The sequence below is a fragment of the Channa argus genome, chromosome 16, assembly GCF_033026475.1.
Source record: "Channa argus isolate prfri chromosome 16, Channa argus male v1.0, whole genome shotgun sequence".
Classification (NCBI taxonomy): domain Eukaryota; kingdom Metazoa; phylum Chordata; class Actinopteri; order Anabantiformes; family Channidae; genus Channa; species Channa argus.
This window is the reverse complement of record NC_090212.1, coordinates 1,298,148-1,315,817: the sequence shown is the minus strand read 5'-3', so window position 1 is coordinate 1,315,817 and position 17,670 is coordinate 1,298,148. Positions and strand designations below refer to the sequence as shown.

Sequence of the window (17,670 nt, the reverse complement as noted above, 5' to 3'; positions counted from 1 at the left end):
GGGGATGGTTGGCATCCATATCATGACAGCAGTGGTTAGGCCACTGCTGCGATGCTTTCATGCTCCGCTGGTTCACCAATCACAGGCCAACCACAGCAAACACATGACAACAACTGACTGCCAGACTGGCCAGTGGTAACACACCCACGCCAAATGAAAAAGGCCAGCTGAGGTGAAAATGTGAACCTCTCTGTAGACAAAAAGAGGTGGCAGTGTTGTGTTTAAGTGCAATCCCTTTTCGCCTCCGTCTCCCCTGCCACATCACCCCCCCCAACTACCTACATCTATTTGCTATCATTATGTACTGCTGCCCCCTACTGTGGGACTGTAGGGTGTGGCGCCCCCGAGGTCAGTGTCTGGGCTGCAGGCAGGGGAGCTCTTTACTCTTGAAGAGGCTGAAACAATCGATGGGAAGCCACAGGGGCCCTCGAGGGCCCTAGCAAAGCTTACATTACTTGAGATGTCTTCCTTCACGGGGGAGACAAAAAAAAAGTGGGAGGCGGAGTAGCCTGTAGGTAGCTAATGAGGAAGGTGGGTGGGTCCCATTGGGGATGGACCATAAATTTGAGGAGAGACGTGGATGGAGGGAACATGGACCGCACGTCAGGACCTTCTCAAGTGTGAAATGGTCTCCTGTACACTCACTGTGACAGAAATGTAGCTCTGATGATTTGACAACAATTTAAAACATTTCTGTCAAAAACCTTCCACCAGCCTGACAGAGATAGACAGGAGGACATACAGGGCCACGTTCAAATGCAGGCCAAAGATACGGGTCTGAACGTTTCTAAAAATGTGGTTCTCATCACGAGGAAATCTCTAAAATCCTTGTATTCAGATTAATTTGCTACACTGCTGAACAGTCTCCAAAGTTTTCTAATGGACTCATTTATAGCTAATAAACAATGATTTCTTTTAATAATACCATGTATTATAACTTCTAAACACTTTTGAGGGTGACTTGTCATAGCATTGCAGTGTTTTTCTTACTGTATTTAGCAGACGATCATCATCGATAAAGGGGAGGACAAATTAAAAACACCAGTCAGAATAACGCGTTCACAGTTTTGAGGGTTTGTTTAAAAAAATGACTCAACAGCTCCACTGGAAGACAAACATTTAATTACTAACTAGATTTAGTTCAAAAATCAGGGACATGGTATCAATGCGAATACATATTTTCTAAATCAGTCAAACTCCACCTCTCAACCCTGAAACCTTTCAATAAAAACATAAAATGAACAATTTAATTTAATCTTTATTTTCTAGCTTAAGCCACACTAAATACAATTACACATCAGCATCCATCACTGTGTAACAGACAGAAAATCAATACAAACAACGGCCTTTGGCTCGTCCCCTCGGGGGTCGCTACAGCAGAACATGTTGTGCACGTTGATTTGGCACGTGTTTTTACCCCGGATTCGAACCTGCTGCCTTGTGAATCCCAACCCAATGCTCTACCACTGATCCACCCAGCCCCCAACAGATAGAAAATCAATAAAAAAGTTAAAAAAAGGAAAGGACAGGAGGGTGGAGGGGGTGGAGAGCATAGACAGTGCTAAGTGTTTAGCTGGTGCTTGTTTTCTTTGGTCTGCCTCTGGATTTCTGAGCGAGTCCAGGTGAGGTCTGGGTGCCCATCTCTTTTAGTCTGGATTTGGGATCACCCCGTTTGCCAGTGTTGGGCACCTTTCTTGGTTTAGAAGCCTTTTTAGGACTCCTCTTCACTCCGTTCACTTCTGCAGAAGAAATGCACCAGGTTTAAGCACGGCAGTAAAACATTTCACCTTAAAAAGGTATAAGGAATTAGTTAGACTAATTTCTTATACCATTACAGATCGTCGAATTTAGCAAAAAAGGCACCTTGGAGTAGAGCCTCCACATTAAAAGAAGAGAGCTAAAGTAGTTCAGACATCTTATAACAATGTCACCTGGGCACCTCCCAATGAAGGTCTTCTAGGCACAGCCAGCTGGTAGGAGAACCCAGGCTAAAACCAGATGCTTGAGCCCTGTAACATTTTGGCCACTTATTTGCAATTTCGTTTTAAGCCGAGTTGACAGGCCTACAACAAAGATACCCATTCAATGGAAAGATAGACTCTTATGCTTCATTTGGTTTTGTTACAGACATTAAGTTTCTTTATCATTTGTCTGAGTAGTGACTACAGCAGCGTTCGTTAACCCTGCGAGCTTTCTTTCAGTGAGAATTTACTTTTTTCTACTTTGTGTTTGATTGTCTATGTACTGTGTTGCGTTTGTGGTTACATTTTGTTACGTTTGAGAATAGTGCACAATGCACTGGAGCTTTTGCCTAAGCCAGTATTATCAGAGATTGCTAGCATGATTGTAGACATGGCTGTAGTCTTGTGCTGGCACATTTTCAGTTAAACAAGAGGCCAACTCCAGAAAACAGTATCCAGCACGCAACACCACAAAACTAATTAGGAGCTCTATTTCTTCTTACATATAAATGTGTATCATTATTTAGGACACTTTTGCTTGCCAAATATATCATACCAGACAACACGCTTTGCCTTTTATTTTAGGACATTATCATCATTCATTGAAGATAAACAGTTGAAAAGGATGTGGGGAGAAAGATAAAAAGCGTAAGAGGTCAGTCTTTATGTAGCAGTTTTTTTAGTTTATAGAGTTATAGTGTTTTATCAATCCAGAGTAAAAAGCTCGTTTGCTTAAGGGACCATGACCAAGTACACTGCTGGACACTTCTATAAAACCCTGTAAATTACATAACACTTGTGTCCTTCAGTTCCAGGAACTCGGTGATAAAGTGGGTTGACGAAAGTAGAAAAATAAACCTATTAATAAATAAACTATTAATATATAAACAATAGAAGGTCAAAATGACCTAAAGTCTTTGATTGTACCTTTTTTCTTCGTAACACTCTTCTTCTTCTTGATAGGACTTCCATCAGTCTCACTTTCATCTTCTGCTGCTATTTTTCTCTTGTTCGTCTTCTGAAAGAGACCAGACATATGAAAAAAAAATATTTATATCAGTTGTGGCTCAAAACCTGTTTCTCAGAATCACTTTTAATACAGTAAAGACATTTACATCAACTATGACATTATTTGAGTTTAGTTTAGGTTCTTCTGAAGAACCAGAAGAAAAAGGGGTCTGAGAATTATGCACTTAACGAAGGCAATCAACTCCTCCGTCCATCCTTCTACTTCGTGGGCCTCTATAATGAAGCTCCACTCACAGTCTGAACTATAACTCAGCCCTCTGAACCCTCATTCCATTTTTGCCTCCATTTTGACGATTGCTACCTCATGATCACTGTGCGGCACCCACTGAGGTGAACAGATTGGCAGGATAATTACATACAAGAACCAGCGCATGGGACTGGTAACCCTTCAGCCAGTAACCCTCCCCAGTGGCACCTTCCATGTGCACAGAGTGAAAGACGGAAAAGAGCAAGGAGGAGGGAGGAAGAGAATCAGAGGATAGAAAACAGAAGGCAAAGATGTCTCAACTCCATAGATCACTGATTAGTTTCATTTCTGCCTGATATGTAGGTGTTTTTTTTGCCAGTGTATCAAAGAGTTTCCATTGAGAGAGTCACATCAGAGTCAGTGGCAAAATATCAAAATCATTAGATTTTGTAGCTTTTGTTCAAATAAACGTTTGTAAACAGATCACAGAACACAAACATACAAAAATTTTATTATTTTAAGCATATTTGAGCACATAACAATGGCCAAATTAAATCAGTACGATAAACTATACTGTCAACAATAACTTCCACAAAAACCTGTGGCTTTCTACGGATTAGTTTTTACTGAAATTCAAGTGTGGATGTCGACTAGACCAATAATATGAGTTTAGATTTGGCTATTCCTCCATAGTGAAAGTGACCTGTCATTTTCAGGGTAACTTCGAATAAAGTGGCCAAGTAGCAGATTCAGGTCTGCTCGACTCAAAGTTGCCAAGAAAAAAAAAACCAAGGCTGGCAAATCATAAGAATTAGATTGTAGTGGGCCAAGATGCACAGTAGACTTTATTCGACTAAAACAAAGTCTTGCAAATTGAAGTTTGAAATGTTTGGATCCAAGCAAAAAAAAAAATGTTTCAGAAGCAGACCTCATTAAAAGACAATGGATGCCTTAGTCAGCATCAAATGTGGAAACATGAGTATCTGGGGATGCTTTGGCAATAGATGAGTGTGTCATCTGCATGATTTGTAAGACATTATTAATCAGCATAGATACAACTTCATACTGGAGAGGAATGACATTCTTTCTGGACAATGACCGATTGGAGAGGACATAATTTTTCTGCAAGAAAAAAGTTTCTTTCCTGTGTTTCGCTACCAACAGCTTCTTCAGTCCAGTTGACAGACTGAAGAAGCTGCTTGCACAAGTAGCCAAACGTTTTTAACCAGGAAGAGAAGTTCAGTTGACATGATTCAATCTTACCTATAATCAAACCTCGATGACTGAGAATCTTAACCGACATCTGCAGTTTCGTTTTTTTGATGAATAAAGTTTAACCTGCTAATTTAATTTAACTATTATTTTTTGCAAAATATGCCTTAATAACAAATAGTTGCTCAATTTTTCTTTTACATTACATTTGTAAATTTCTTGCCGTGTCTAATTTTCGACTCAGGGTGTAAATGTAATTCTTGTTTCTGTCATTTATTGTTGGTGATGTTGTGGGTGGGCAGTGATGTCTGGTACAAGTTAATTTCCATCCTGCAGAAAAGTTTGCTTACGTTAGCAAACAAGGACCTTACATTTGTCATTCACATCAAGATTTGTGCAGCCAGGCTTCCTTAAAATTATGTTTTTGTTTTCTTGTATTTGAGAAAGTCATAGCTGGTTTTATATATGACGTTTTGAAAATTGCAATTGCATGGATTTGCTAAAAATCTGGATGTAGTCAGTCAAGATGGTAACAGTTCAAACAGGCTGGCTTTTACACCAGGACAATAATCGAAAGCAGACCCAACACTAAAACCCAATCCTCTACTTAAAACAAGCTTAATGTTTTGAAACAGCTGTCACAGTCCCCTGACATAAAAATCAAACCTCTGACCTTGCCACAACAATTTGTGGAAGGATTAAACATGCGTGTACAAGGCAAACTAAAGTATCACAAAACAAGAAACGAAAGAATATTAGCTGATACAACGAGTGTTTTTAAATTATGAAAGCTGTCAAAATTGGGGCCATAGTAAGGGACCCTGTTTTTTAGTAATATTTAAAGACGTTTGTTGTGTCAATTTGCTGCAGGAGTCCTAAATTGAGAAAAGCATAAACTGGACTCATTGTTAAAAAAATACAGTGGAGGGACTTCTAAGAGAAGTGAATAATTTTTGTGGCCATCATAAATACATTATTGGTGCCGTGTGCAAAAAATAAAGACATCGTCCTCGCAAGAAAACAAAAGTATTTTGGAAGCAACACAACAAAGCTATGAACATTCAATGCAACAATTAATATAGACTGTGTTTACAGTTACTTAAATAATAAGGTAACTTGGAGAAACCAAATAATTGGAAAACAGAGTTTACCAACATTTAAGATACCTGGTTAGCATATAGATGTAGCAGAGGAGTAATCTGATTTCTCTTCCATGCCAGACTTATTTTGGAAGTAGAGATTACAGACTGTATAGTGACTAAAAACACTACATTGGGTTTTTTCTGACAGTTTGTGCTATGAATCAGAATTACAGATGAGCTACAGCACAAAAACAAGAACAGGGTGGTATTGTCCCATTAGTGATCTCTCCTTTCATTCAGTCTGTTACTTAGCGACTTGTTCCTTTCATTATATTAAAAGATGCCTTCACTAATTTTGAACTTGTATCTTTTGGTTCTAGTTTGGGTAGTACATGTAAATATATGCCATTAAATTTCCCTAGGACTTCCTAATTTTAAAATATCTCTATCTGAGGTGATCTGTTAAATCTATTTCGATCTGAAAAATTCTTCCAGAGGACATCACTTAAAGGAACCTTTAGTTCAGATTATGTCATCTTGCTGCTCAGACTATGAAGGCTGTTATCATGGTCAACATTCTTTTCCAGAGCTCCCCCTCATAAACACGTAATGGTGAAAAACTCATTCAGGAGTATTTTAGCTAGAAGCCGCGGGATATTTTAATACAGGAAAGTCATAGGGAAGTTTAAAAGAATGAATGTAAATTTACACCCTAAACTAAAGCCATAGAAACCAAGTTCAAAATAGTTGAAGTCACCCTTTACGAGATGTTCTAATGTTTTGGCCATCCTATTTAAAATGAATGAGGGGCCAAATCATTAGAACCATTCCAACTTCACGACCCACTATGACCTCAATAATAAACAGAGAGTAGAGAAAAAAAATAAATAAATATATGAAAAACACACACAAACAATAATTTAGGTCATAATTTCACAATGACATGAAGCTGGGAAGTGAGTCTGAGTGAGTTTGTGCACTCACCTTTGCAGTTGGTAATCCACCCCCACTGACGGGAATGAACTCCAGCTTGCAGTCATCTTTAGCCTGGATGGTCTTCAGTCCAGTTTGCAGGATGGACCGCAACTTCTCATAGGGTGGTCTGTCTTGGTACGCCAGAGATTTAACCTCCTCCATGAACTTCTGTATTTCATCTGTAACTCAAAAAGGCAACAGCTCATCGTAACCTTAAATCCTTCGGATTGGTGATTTATGATGACAATTTTGTGACACTCAAAGATTAGCTTGTTAAGTGAATTGGTCAATCTTTTTGATGTAGTGTTATAAAATAGCATGAAACATGAGGAAAGATACGTTAACGTCCAGTCTCGGTTATTTTTATTCTTAACATATTGTCGCCACCATAATGCTTTTCACTGATCCCAGCGTTGTGCTTAATTGCTTTTACCTGGTTATGTTAACATTGAGTCATTTGGAAGACGGTTTTATCTAAAGCTACTTAAAATGAAGGTACAAGACAAGACAAAAAGGTTAACATTACTTGCTAAAGAAATATACTTTGTACAATATAAACTATTTTTAATTTTAGAGGTGTTGTCCTAGCCCCCTTTTATGTCAGACTCAGATAACAGCAATGTCAGCAGTACACAGATTCACTTTATAGTTTTTATGCGAGGTTCGCCGTTCTAACCAATCACTGATTTTCAACGTGTGCTTGATTAGAGCGTTTTGCATGTCTTTATTCAATTAAAATGTCATATCTATTCTCTGAATTCAACCTACTCTCCATCACAGGTGTCCTTGCTTCACAGTCTGCTAGCTTTAAGCTGTTAGTGTTAACAGACTGTAACAATCAGTGCATTGATTATAATTCCTGTGAACACAGGTGGGTGGCATATTAATAGTCGCTCCATGTTAACATGTTACAAATGCCCTGAAGTGGTGAAATATTGTCCCAACAATTTCTAAAAAAGCGCTTCCATAATTTGTAGAGGCCATGGAGGAGAAGTCCAGGCAGACGCTTCTTGTAGATTAGTCATTGGAAAAGGGAATGTTTGAGTTTTTTTTTGTAACAGCAGAAGTTAAAATGAGTTAAAGTTAATTTGCCTTACTTGATAATGCATGTCCTGCAATGTGACATGCAAACATTGCAATGTTGAGTGATATCAGTTATAGTTATTAAGGTATGATATAACTACTCTATATAACCACTTTAAAAACCATGTTTGTCCTACTATTGTTCAGAGAAATCACTACTAGACACTGTCTGGAGTTTCACACACAGAGGTTGATTGTCCAAGTCAGAAGTGTTTTCACTAAAGAAACTCTTCTTGATTTCATGGATGGTCAGCATGTACCGGAGGAATGAACCGTGCTTTGTTTTCAGCATATCAGAACCATGCATTATCTCAAGCCTCCTAAAACTTCGAGAGAGAGCAGGCTCACACACATAATACAGACATTGCACTAGGGGGCTTGCAGGATAAACTCTGTACCATCTCACTCTGACATTTGTGTTCAAACATAGACTGCCTCTAGATAAAGTCCAGAGAATTTCAGGATTCCAGTGCATGTGGGAAAGAGGCTTAATACAGCTAAAAAAAAAAAAATCACAGTTCTGTAATGCAGAAACAGGAGCTTAATAAGCAACTCTAGTGAATTCTTAATGATTTTCTAATTATTAGTTACCATGACAAGTCTACACTCATACTTGTGTATGTCAAATGTATCTTTATTACCTGGTTTGGCTTCAGAGGAGAAGCATGTTAGCATAAACTGGGGGATATTTTCTTGACACCTGTAAGAGAAAGTAGCAGCTTGGTTTTCCAGAGAAGTACTTAACATTCACAGTTAGTACTATATAGATAAAACTCCTGCCAGCACGCACAAACTTTGTCAAAAATTGTCTCACCGGATTTTGGAGTCTTTGACATAAAGAGGGTCCTGCAGCTTGTCCTCCCAAGGCAGACGACCACAAAGCCACTGAACCATGCAGTAGCACAGGATCTCCAGGTCGCTCCGCCTACATGGTGCTGGAGTCAAACAACCATGTCAGCCAGTTCTTTGGAAAACTGCTTTTCACGGCAATGCCAACATTTAAGGTAAGAATATAATAAAATTTTAACTTAAAGAAAAGACCCAACAGCCTGGCTTTATAATCTGTGATCAGTCTTATAGAAACATTGCTTGTAAATTTCTACCTACATGCTCCTTTGTGGGCATCTATGCTTGTGAACTCAATGGTACCATCGTGACATCTTTTGGGGTCTTCCTTGTATTCTTTGTGGACACTTTCAGGCGAATACCTATATGCCAGTCCATAATCTACTAAGTAAACCTACAATTAACAAAGACAATTTAGGGCAGAATACAAATGCACATGCAAAAAAATACATACATTTAAATAAATGCATATGAGATTTCGAAAAACAAAAAAAAATGTTTATTTACACTCATTGAAAGACTGATGGCTAAATTTTTTTCCTGGCATCAAATCAGGCAAAATATTTACATTTCAGTTCAAAACTAATCATGCACACGTTTTGAAATGTCTATAAATTTGCCAAGGGCAAGACTCGGACAAAGAAAGTTTTCTGGAAAAAAATGTTATGGTCAGATGAAGATAAGATAAGAGAAGAGGTATATTTAAATACTTTAAATGCAACACATGCAAGTTTTTCAATTAAAAAAACCCCCACAAGAATAAAGCACTGTACATTGAATTCAACTTCAACTATTAAAGATGTTGTACAGTCATTCTGCCTCAGGAAAAAAGTAGACAGAGAGTTAAGCTCAGAGACTGAAAGCAGGACAGGCAGATGATTTCAGCCTTTTGGAACTTACTCATTATAATTCCACCTACATAAGCATAATTATTATTATTTAGTGCTAGTATTTATGCTTATGTGCTACAGTTGGTTATTAGTTTTACTAAAGAAATATACAGTATCTTCAGGGCAAAGCATCAAAAAAATAGCACAGCACACAAAATAAAAAACAAAAGAACCTAAGAAAAGTTACTTAATATTAAAATCCTTAGGGGCCAATTTTTAAATTGCCATTTATAAATAGTTCTCTAATAACACCACGAATGATACATTATTAATCCCCAAATTAAATGTTTGCCCTTGCCCCCACCTTGTTTGCTAGAAAAATCTCATTTCTGTTGCTACCTCCTACTTAGAACACAAACACACATACACGTACACAAAAACACACATACTCTCTCCTCTACAGGTCTTAATTGAAATTAATGAAGCAGTACAAGAGTATTGTGATCAAAATACACAATCATCTCCCTGCTCTTAGTAACTGTCCTGAGGTCAGAGTACAATTTTTTTTTTGCAACATTAAGAATATTTTAAGGAGATTTTATTCACAATGCTTTGACTCCTACTGACCTGGTTGGGATCACTGTGGCTCAACATGAGGTTGGATGCTTTGACATCTGCATGCACATACTCATGGTCATGGATGTACTCCAGAATATCCAGCTAAACAAGAAAAACATCAGTTAGGTTTGTAAATATTGGAGCAATTCTATGTTTTTTTTTTTTGTCCTCTGTACACCACCACATTGAATTTGAAATGCTCATTATGGGAGTAAAGTTAAGACTTTCAGCCTTAATTCATGTGGTTTGACAAAAGTGTGGCATTAACTATTCATTGTAATACGCACTCCCGCCCCATTTCTGGTGGCTCATAAGTAATATAACAACTGGTTGGCAAGCAGTTGCATGGCCAAGCATGGTCTGTTTCCTCACTACTACATGACTTATCAAGCACAAAAAAAGGTCTGGAGGTGGTTCTGTGTATTATATCTGCATTTTGTAGCTGTTTACTTGAACTCTCAACATGAGTTCCAAAGAGTTGTCAGTCCAAGTAAGGGCCATCATTAGGCTGAAAAGATAAAAATAATTTCATCAGACAGATAGCAAAAACACTGGGAGTATTCTGTGTTTTTGCACTTTACATGCTAAAAAAAAAAAAAAAGGTAATTAACTTGCAAACTCCATAACAGCAAAAGGCTTGGAAAACCACTGAGAAAAAAACAAACAAAAAAAACGAAAGTGGAAGACTACAAAATTCTGTTCATGGTGATAAACCCTTTCACAACATCTAAGTTAGGTCAAGAAGACTCTTGAGGAACCATGCATGCTTTTGTCAATGTCTACAGTCAAGGGACAACTTTGTAAATGTACATACAGAGGCTTCGCAATGAGCTGCAAACCAAAGAAGCCAAAAGAACAGAAAAGCCAGACTAGACTTTGCCAGAAAACACCTAAAAGAAGAAGTATGGAGAAGGGAACAAACCGCTCTTGATCCAAAGCTTACCACATAATCTGTAAATGATTTTGAAGGCAGTGTAATTAGATGTGAATGTATGGCTACCAATGGAATTGGGTCACTGGTGTTCAATGATAACCTGAATACTGATAAAAGTAGCAAAATGAATTCTGAAGTGTATAGGGACATACCCTATGCTCAAATTCAGCCATTTGCTGATAGGACTGATAGGACATTGCTCCACACTGCAGATGGATAATATAAACAGAGGGAAAGTTACCCAAGATTTTCTGAAGACAGAGAAATGCAATATTCTTTACTGGCAACATTTCACTAAGTGAAGACAAGACTGAACGCAGAGAGACCCACACACAAGCAGCAATTAAAGGCAGCTGCAGTAAAGACCTGGCAAAGCATCTTGAGGAATAAAACAGCATTTGGTCATGTGCAGCCAAAGCAAAGTACAAAGTAATTACACCAAAGTATTAATGAAAATAGCTCTAATTCCTGAATCGTTACTGACACACTTTTGTTAAACTCCTTAAATCAAAGCTAAAAGTGTTGATGTCACTCACATTTTGAGGGTTTTATTTCAAATTCAATGTGGAAGTGTACAGAGGCCAAATGCCAAAAAAAAAAAAGTTCCAATATATATGAACCTTACTGTATTTGAGATTTCACTGATATCATCATGTGCACAGACCAAAGACAACCATAATCTGACTGTTGGATGACTAGGAACAACCCTATGATCCTATAGTCTAGATTGCATGCTAGCAAAAGACTTCTGCCATAAGGAACTAAACAATAAAGTTGCCAAAGCTAAAAGCGATTTTCGTGCTTCAGAGGATATCCATGTGGTTCCATCAATGTGTTGTTTACCATTTAACTGCAATTCAGTTGAAAACTAAGTAGCAAAATGAAACTATGTGACCATGACATAACCAACCAGTCGAAGACCAAGCTGCAGGACAAGTTTTCTTGGGAATTTCTTGCCACATTCTTCAAATTTCTTCTGCAAGTCTGTGCCAAGCCTGTCAATTACCATGAACCTGTACCTAGAGGGCACACAGAAGACTTCTTTAGTATTTCTGAAGTGTCAAAACAAGCATATTGTGTAATTGCAGAAAAAGCAGTGGACATGTTGCACTGCGGAACCTTCCCTTGTATTGATGATGCTAACTTACTGCTAACGTTTTGGCAATGCCTGCACATTGTGTAAAATACATAAAATATTTATTTAAGTCTTTTTTATCATTAGGAAATTTCATTAGTCCTCATGTTTTTTTAGGATGTTGTTTTCAATATATACCGGGCTTTGAAACTATTCCTTGAGAAGCTCAATTAAGCCTTTATTTAATCCATATACCTATATTCAGTTCACTGTGTTTTGCATGAATTATTATTGTTTAAGGTATTGCATGGACTGCTAAATGGAAAGAGGAAGATAATTAGCATTGGGGTGAAGTGAAGAGACAGGCCAGAAAAAAAACAATTATCTTCAAAAATCTAAGATCACGTCAAGCCGGAAAAACTTAAATGTTTTTACGCACAGCCACAGTAAGGGCTGTGACACTGAGCTCTTGCTGTAGTATGCACTTAAGAAAATTGGTTAGTCCGAGAAGCCAGCTTACGCAGGTAATTATAGAACAGAGCTTAGACGCACTTAATAAACCTGGTTACTGACACTTCACATATGGTAGGTGAAACTAATACACTGATAAACTCTCAGGTTACAATATAGAGTTTTTGTTGATATGAGCTGTTTCACCTGTATGATAACTGTAAGGCTGTAATGTGTTTGATCTTTTTAACTTGTGTCATGTTCTACTTCCAGGAGTTTCTATTACTTATTTTACCAGATTTTATCAGTGATCCGATATGCTGGCACAAAAACAGTTATCTGTATTACAGTGTAACAGTAGTATATACTAGTATACACAATGATTATATACCTGAATCAACTCCCCAAACATAGTTGCAAACACTCTGAACATTATCACTTTTATCAAGGTTTTCTAGGCCCGTTGGATTAAACTGCCCTAATTTTAGCTGTAGGTGTCCCTATAAACTGATAATTGAGTACATACAAGAGCATAGACCAAATAGCTCCCTTAAAGTACACTTACTCTACATAAAAATAGATAATAACCAATTGAGTCTAGATGTCAAAGACTGGCCCAATCACGTAGTCAACGACTACTGCAGAGACACTTGGTCCACTGGTTGTTCGGCTGTTACAGAGTGATACTTCTTAACTTAAATATGCAATCGGACAGCTGTGTTGTGTTGAAGCTTGTTTCACCACCAACCTGCAGAGAGCACCCACACAGACAACACGTTCATTTGTCACTTTGTTGAATTAACCTTACTGATGGCTGATGTCAGCTGCTGTTTTATTTTTTTTATATTTTAAGCTGAAAAAGTAGTCTACAGGAGCGGAATGGTTTTAAATTAAACAACAAAGAAAAAAGAAAAACTCAGTGTGGCCTCTGTGAGCAGTTCTGGTTAAGGTCTTACCTTTTTCCTCCTTTCTCATGCAGACCTGAGCCCCAGTACCTAGGAACTCCAAGACTTTTCAATTTGTGAGACTTCATCCAGGTTTGAACTGTAGGACAAGAAAATATTTATCAAAAAGATTTGCAGTTCTTGTTTTGGTTAAAATGTTTTACAAGTTTGTGAAATGCACATCATGTAATTCAAAGACAGTTTGGTTACTGAAACTTCCTGTGAACACACTGCTAAGTGTTGGTGGTGTTAAGTGGGTGAAGGCTGTGATGCTCAAAGTAATAAGAGTATAATTCCGTGGGGGAGGCGGGCAGTGGAGCCTCAAGCTAATCTGCTACTGGGACAAATATTTACCAACAACGTGAAATTCCAGCATGAATAAAATATGAGCCTTTGGTTGCTTAGTAATATAACAGTTAATTGTCTGGGGAGACTGACATTTGGATTGTTATTATATAAAATGCAAAGCTGTGGCCTGGGGGCCAACGCCCCCCCCACACACATTCCTCTACTACATGATTGTCTTTTTTAATTAAGAAAGTTAGCTTTCTTTTGTTTGTTTGCCCTGGTGATGAGAGATTATGTCATGCTATGATCACAAGGCTACTTCTTGTGTGGTACCATACTTGTAAGTGTAGGTGTGTATGTGTTTATGAGAAGTTATAAAGTGGCTTACTTAGTTCAGGTTTAGCAGCTCGCATGTAAAACTTGAGTTCAGAGAAAAGTGGGCCATTGTCACTGGGTTCCTGTGGACATAAAACAGTTACATTTGTCTTAATTAAACAGCATGTATCAATTCTGATCACTTCATTTTTACACTGGCTACAATGACCAACTAAACCCAGACTTTAGAAAAAGAAGCTTCTTTTTTGTCATCATTAAGTACATATTAATTTAACACATACATAATACACAATTCATACACAATGAAACTTGGTATCTGCATTTAACCCATCACAGAGCAGCGGGCAGCCACAGATGGCGCATGGGCACATGTCTCACTCAAGGACACACCGGGTGCATTGGCTGGGATTTGAACTGGGAGACTACTGCATCCCAGCCTTGTGTCCTACCCATTAAGCCACCAGGCTGCTTTAAAAGCCACTAGGCCACTCTTAAAATGAAATCAACCAAATGTCAGATTTGTTTTAATAGTGCAGTACTAAAAAGCTGCTGTTAAGTTTGTGGACACAGAAACAAGAATGTTAGATCATTTTAGGTTAATTCCTATGTTTCTCAGGTGTTTCTCTATGTTTATGCTACAAATCTAACTAGAGTAATTTGTGAAGTTTATGAATAGGGAATTCTACATCAATTATAGTTTTTTTGGTGGCAGCAGCAGCAGAGGACCAGGACAGTCAGGCTGCAGAAGGTCTGAAAATATTCCCCACTGAGGGGAACATTTTTATAACTAGAGCTATTTTCTTCAACTAGATTGGAATGAATTCCACACAAGAGTGAGTGTGACCTCTGTGAGCAGTTCTGGTTGAAGTCTTAACTATATCCTACCTTCTCAGGCAGAGCTGAGCCTCAGTACCAGGGAACATGAGTAACCCTGCCCACTTTGGAGTAATTCTATTGGAACTTGTGTGGTAGCCTGAGCACAACAACAAAGCCACTGAACAAAAATCCCAGGGAAACACTGTGTTTTACTAGGAACACAAATACTTCTTAGTTTATTTTTTTCCCTGTAACCTACATATCATAATATGTTGAATATGTGTTGTAAAAAGTGTGAAGCTGAGAAAGGGATAATGACTTTAAAATATAAAAGTCCTTGGTAAAGCAGTCTGTGCTTTGATTTCAGAATAAAGACTGGTGCATGACACCAACCTGAATTACCTTTTTGACTATTTGACTATTTTCAGTTGTTTCAATCATTTAGTTTTTACTTTTTACTTAGTTTTTACCTTTAACTTAGGAAAGGTACTAAAATTGGAAGTAATAGTCATAATCTGCAGATTGAGAAGACTGGAAGCTTAATTAGTGCTCACAACCTGCAGCTACAACTAGGGCGACAACTAATGACTTTTTTGCTAAATACCATTTATCTACCTGTCATTGACAAGACATTGTATTTTCCATAGCTAATTTGCTATGAGTGTTTTTAAACTTAAATGATTTAGATGTGATGGAGAACCAACAAAAAGTGACTTGTTACTGTTGAGCTTTTTGGATAAGCACAGGAGTAAAACCTGTATTGAAAACTAAGTTGTACTCAAGGAAGTGGATCGTGGTCATATCATAGACGAAATATAAAGTTTTGTATAGTAAGTGCACATGGGATGTATATGGAAAAAAATGATGATGCAGTTGGACACAATTACATTTCCGAGCTTGTTTAGATACTTACCACTTTAATGACATAGCGGGCATCAGCACCGACTGGTTTTGCAGAATTTTCATCAGCTAGAGAAAAGAAAAAAGCAATAACATAATGTACAAATAAAGTACAAACTACTACTTAAATAAATAAATAAATAAAAAATCACTAAAATGTCAGATTTCGTAGGTTATATCTTACACAGAACAAAGCTGCATCTAAACACCCTTCTGGTGTCCAGGTTCATTTTGGTTGATCCTTAGTAAATTTCTTTAGACCAACTGGTGCTTTCACAACACTTTTAGATTACTTTACCCCACAAAAACCATGTAATTTTCAAAGCACCAAGAAGATTTACAAGTCTTTAGTGAAAATTGCCCAATATGTTACATAGGGAAATCAAAGTAAAAACTATTGTTTTACAGCAGAAAATATGAGAATAATAGCATGATGACATCTGCATACATGCAGACTCAAGCCATGTAGCCAAAATAGCTTCCGTTTCTCTTTAACTTTGAACTTGATCATCTAATCTTACCCAAATATATGAGACCAAAGCCCCCCTGGCCGATTGGAGCCCCCAGCTTCCAGGCTTTCTTCCCAGTGTCAGTAAGTACTTCACCAGGTGGGAACTCTTCTGCCAACTTCCTCTTAGCTGGAGCTTTGCCTTTTCCTGCCGCCTTGGCTTTAGGAGGCATCTGAAGCGAAAAGTCGTTAATGAAATTCGACACTTTAAAGCCGAATATATTAACGTTAGTATGTATGTAACTTCTCAAAATGTAATTAAACGTAGCAAATCTTTGCACTGAGAGTATCATATTAAGCTATGCTCGATACCCAGATTCAACGTATTGAAATCTATATCAAAGGGATGCTTCACCTGCGGTGCCACATTTCATGGTTGAATTCTTAATTTGTTCTTCGAAATGTCTGCTAGCGAAATAAGTGAACCACATCCGGAGTTTGCCAGTTACCTGTTAGTAGCTAGCTAGCTTAAACTGTAAGTTAATTAAACACAGTTTTACTTCACACAATTACCAACATGCGTAATGCAAATACAACAGCATCCTGTCGTTGAAACATAAAGTTTATGGGCAGACCAGTTCAAGAGACGTTGCATTAGCTAGATAGTAAACCGAGTACCATTGCGTTTTAATAAACACTGACTAGCTATCTTGCTAACTGCGCTATCTTCTTAGCCTCGACATCTTACGTCATCTGGTAAAAGACGACGTTTAATAAGAAAACGCTACCCAAGTTTTGAGTGAAACGGACACTTCCACGTTTAATTAATTTATAATATGAATACACACCTTTCTTTTGTTGTTTATCGTTGACTGTGGCTATACTGTTATGAAGACCAAAGTTCCCGCAAAACTACTGGTCAGGAAATGGCGTCACGGCACTGTGCTACGCCATTGGTCGATGCGCTGCGTAATTTCGTTAGAGATTTCCCGTAAGTGTACCTATGGCGTATCATCAGGAACGTACACGCGAATCGTGTGCCCCCATCTATTCCTATCCTGTGCATCCTCGTCTCTCGCACCAACTACTTTCAGTTCCTCTCTCACTACAATCTCCTATTTGGTCTTCCTCTGGACCTCCTCCCTGGCAGCTCCAACCGTAGCATCCTTCTACCGATATATTCACAATCTCATCTCCAAACCACCTAAATCTGGCCTCTCTGACTTTACACTTTGCATTTACTGAAACCTGTGGTGAAAAGTCCAAATCTTGGGTTTATTGCGCTGGAAAGGACTCATAATTTTAATCTAATATATTTACACTAATATAATATATAATAATATATTTATAATATATTTATATTTAATATATCTAATATATTTATGTATAAATTACCAAGTTAATTTATATTAATTTGTGAAAATTTTAAAATGGCATGATAGATGGTGATATTCTTAATTTTTAAGTTGACATCTAACCTCTCTCCAACAGTACATAGAAATATTAACACAAATCACACAAAAATAAGTAGTGACCGGTCTACAACCATGGCCAGAACAACACACCAACAGCCCAGGGCAAAATGAGCTTTAGGCTGCCACTTTCCTTCCTGGTTTTCAAAATCACTGTTTTCTGTGTAGTAGATTTTGTGGTAAT

At 37.8% G+C, this 17,670-nt stretch overlaps 1 protein-coding gene across 1 annotated transcript; it reads right to left on the bottom strand.

Moving 5' to 3' along the window:
• Positions 1 to 1,105: 1,105 nt before the first annotated feature.
• vrk1 (VRK serine/threonine kinase 1) lies at positions 1,106 to 17,018 on the bottom strand. The gene is made up of 13 exons (XM_067480331.1): positions 16,863 to 17,018; positions 16,088 to 16,247; positions 15,580 to 15,635; positions 13,903 to 13,972; positions 13,239 to 13,326; positions 11,668 to 11,776; positions 9,833 to 9,925; positions 8,637 to 8,769; positions 8,344 to 8,464; positions 8,171 to 8,229; positions 6,456 to 6,625; positions 2,889 to 2,979; positions 1,106 to 1,739 (listed from the first exon to the last, which is right to left on the bottom strand). Exons 2-13 carry the CDS (start codon positions 16,245 to 16,247, stop codon positions 1,570 to 1,572), a joined length of 1,320 nt encoding a protein of 439 aa, XP_067336432.1. The 5' UTR covers positions 16,863 to 17,018; the 3' UTR covers positions 1,106 to 1,569.
• Between the last annotated feature and the right edge of the window lie 652 nt (positions 17,019 to 17,670).

Bases quoted from the DNA above. Each gene is read 5' to 3' on its own strand.
- vrk1 (XM_067480331.1), bottom strand. From the start codon at position 16,247: ATGCCTCCTAAAGCCAAGGCGGCAGGAAAAGGCAAAGCTCCAGCTAAG. The intron at 11,777-13,238 runs GTAAGACCTTAA...TGTGCCCTCTAG, and splicing joins CATGAGAAAGGAGGAAAAAG to GTACAGGTTCATGGTAATTG. The intron at 1,740-2,888 runs GTACAATCAAAG...TTTCTTCTGCAG, and splicing joins GAGTGTTACGAAGAAAAAAG to AAGTGAACGGAGTGAAGAGG.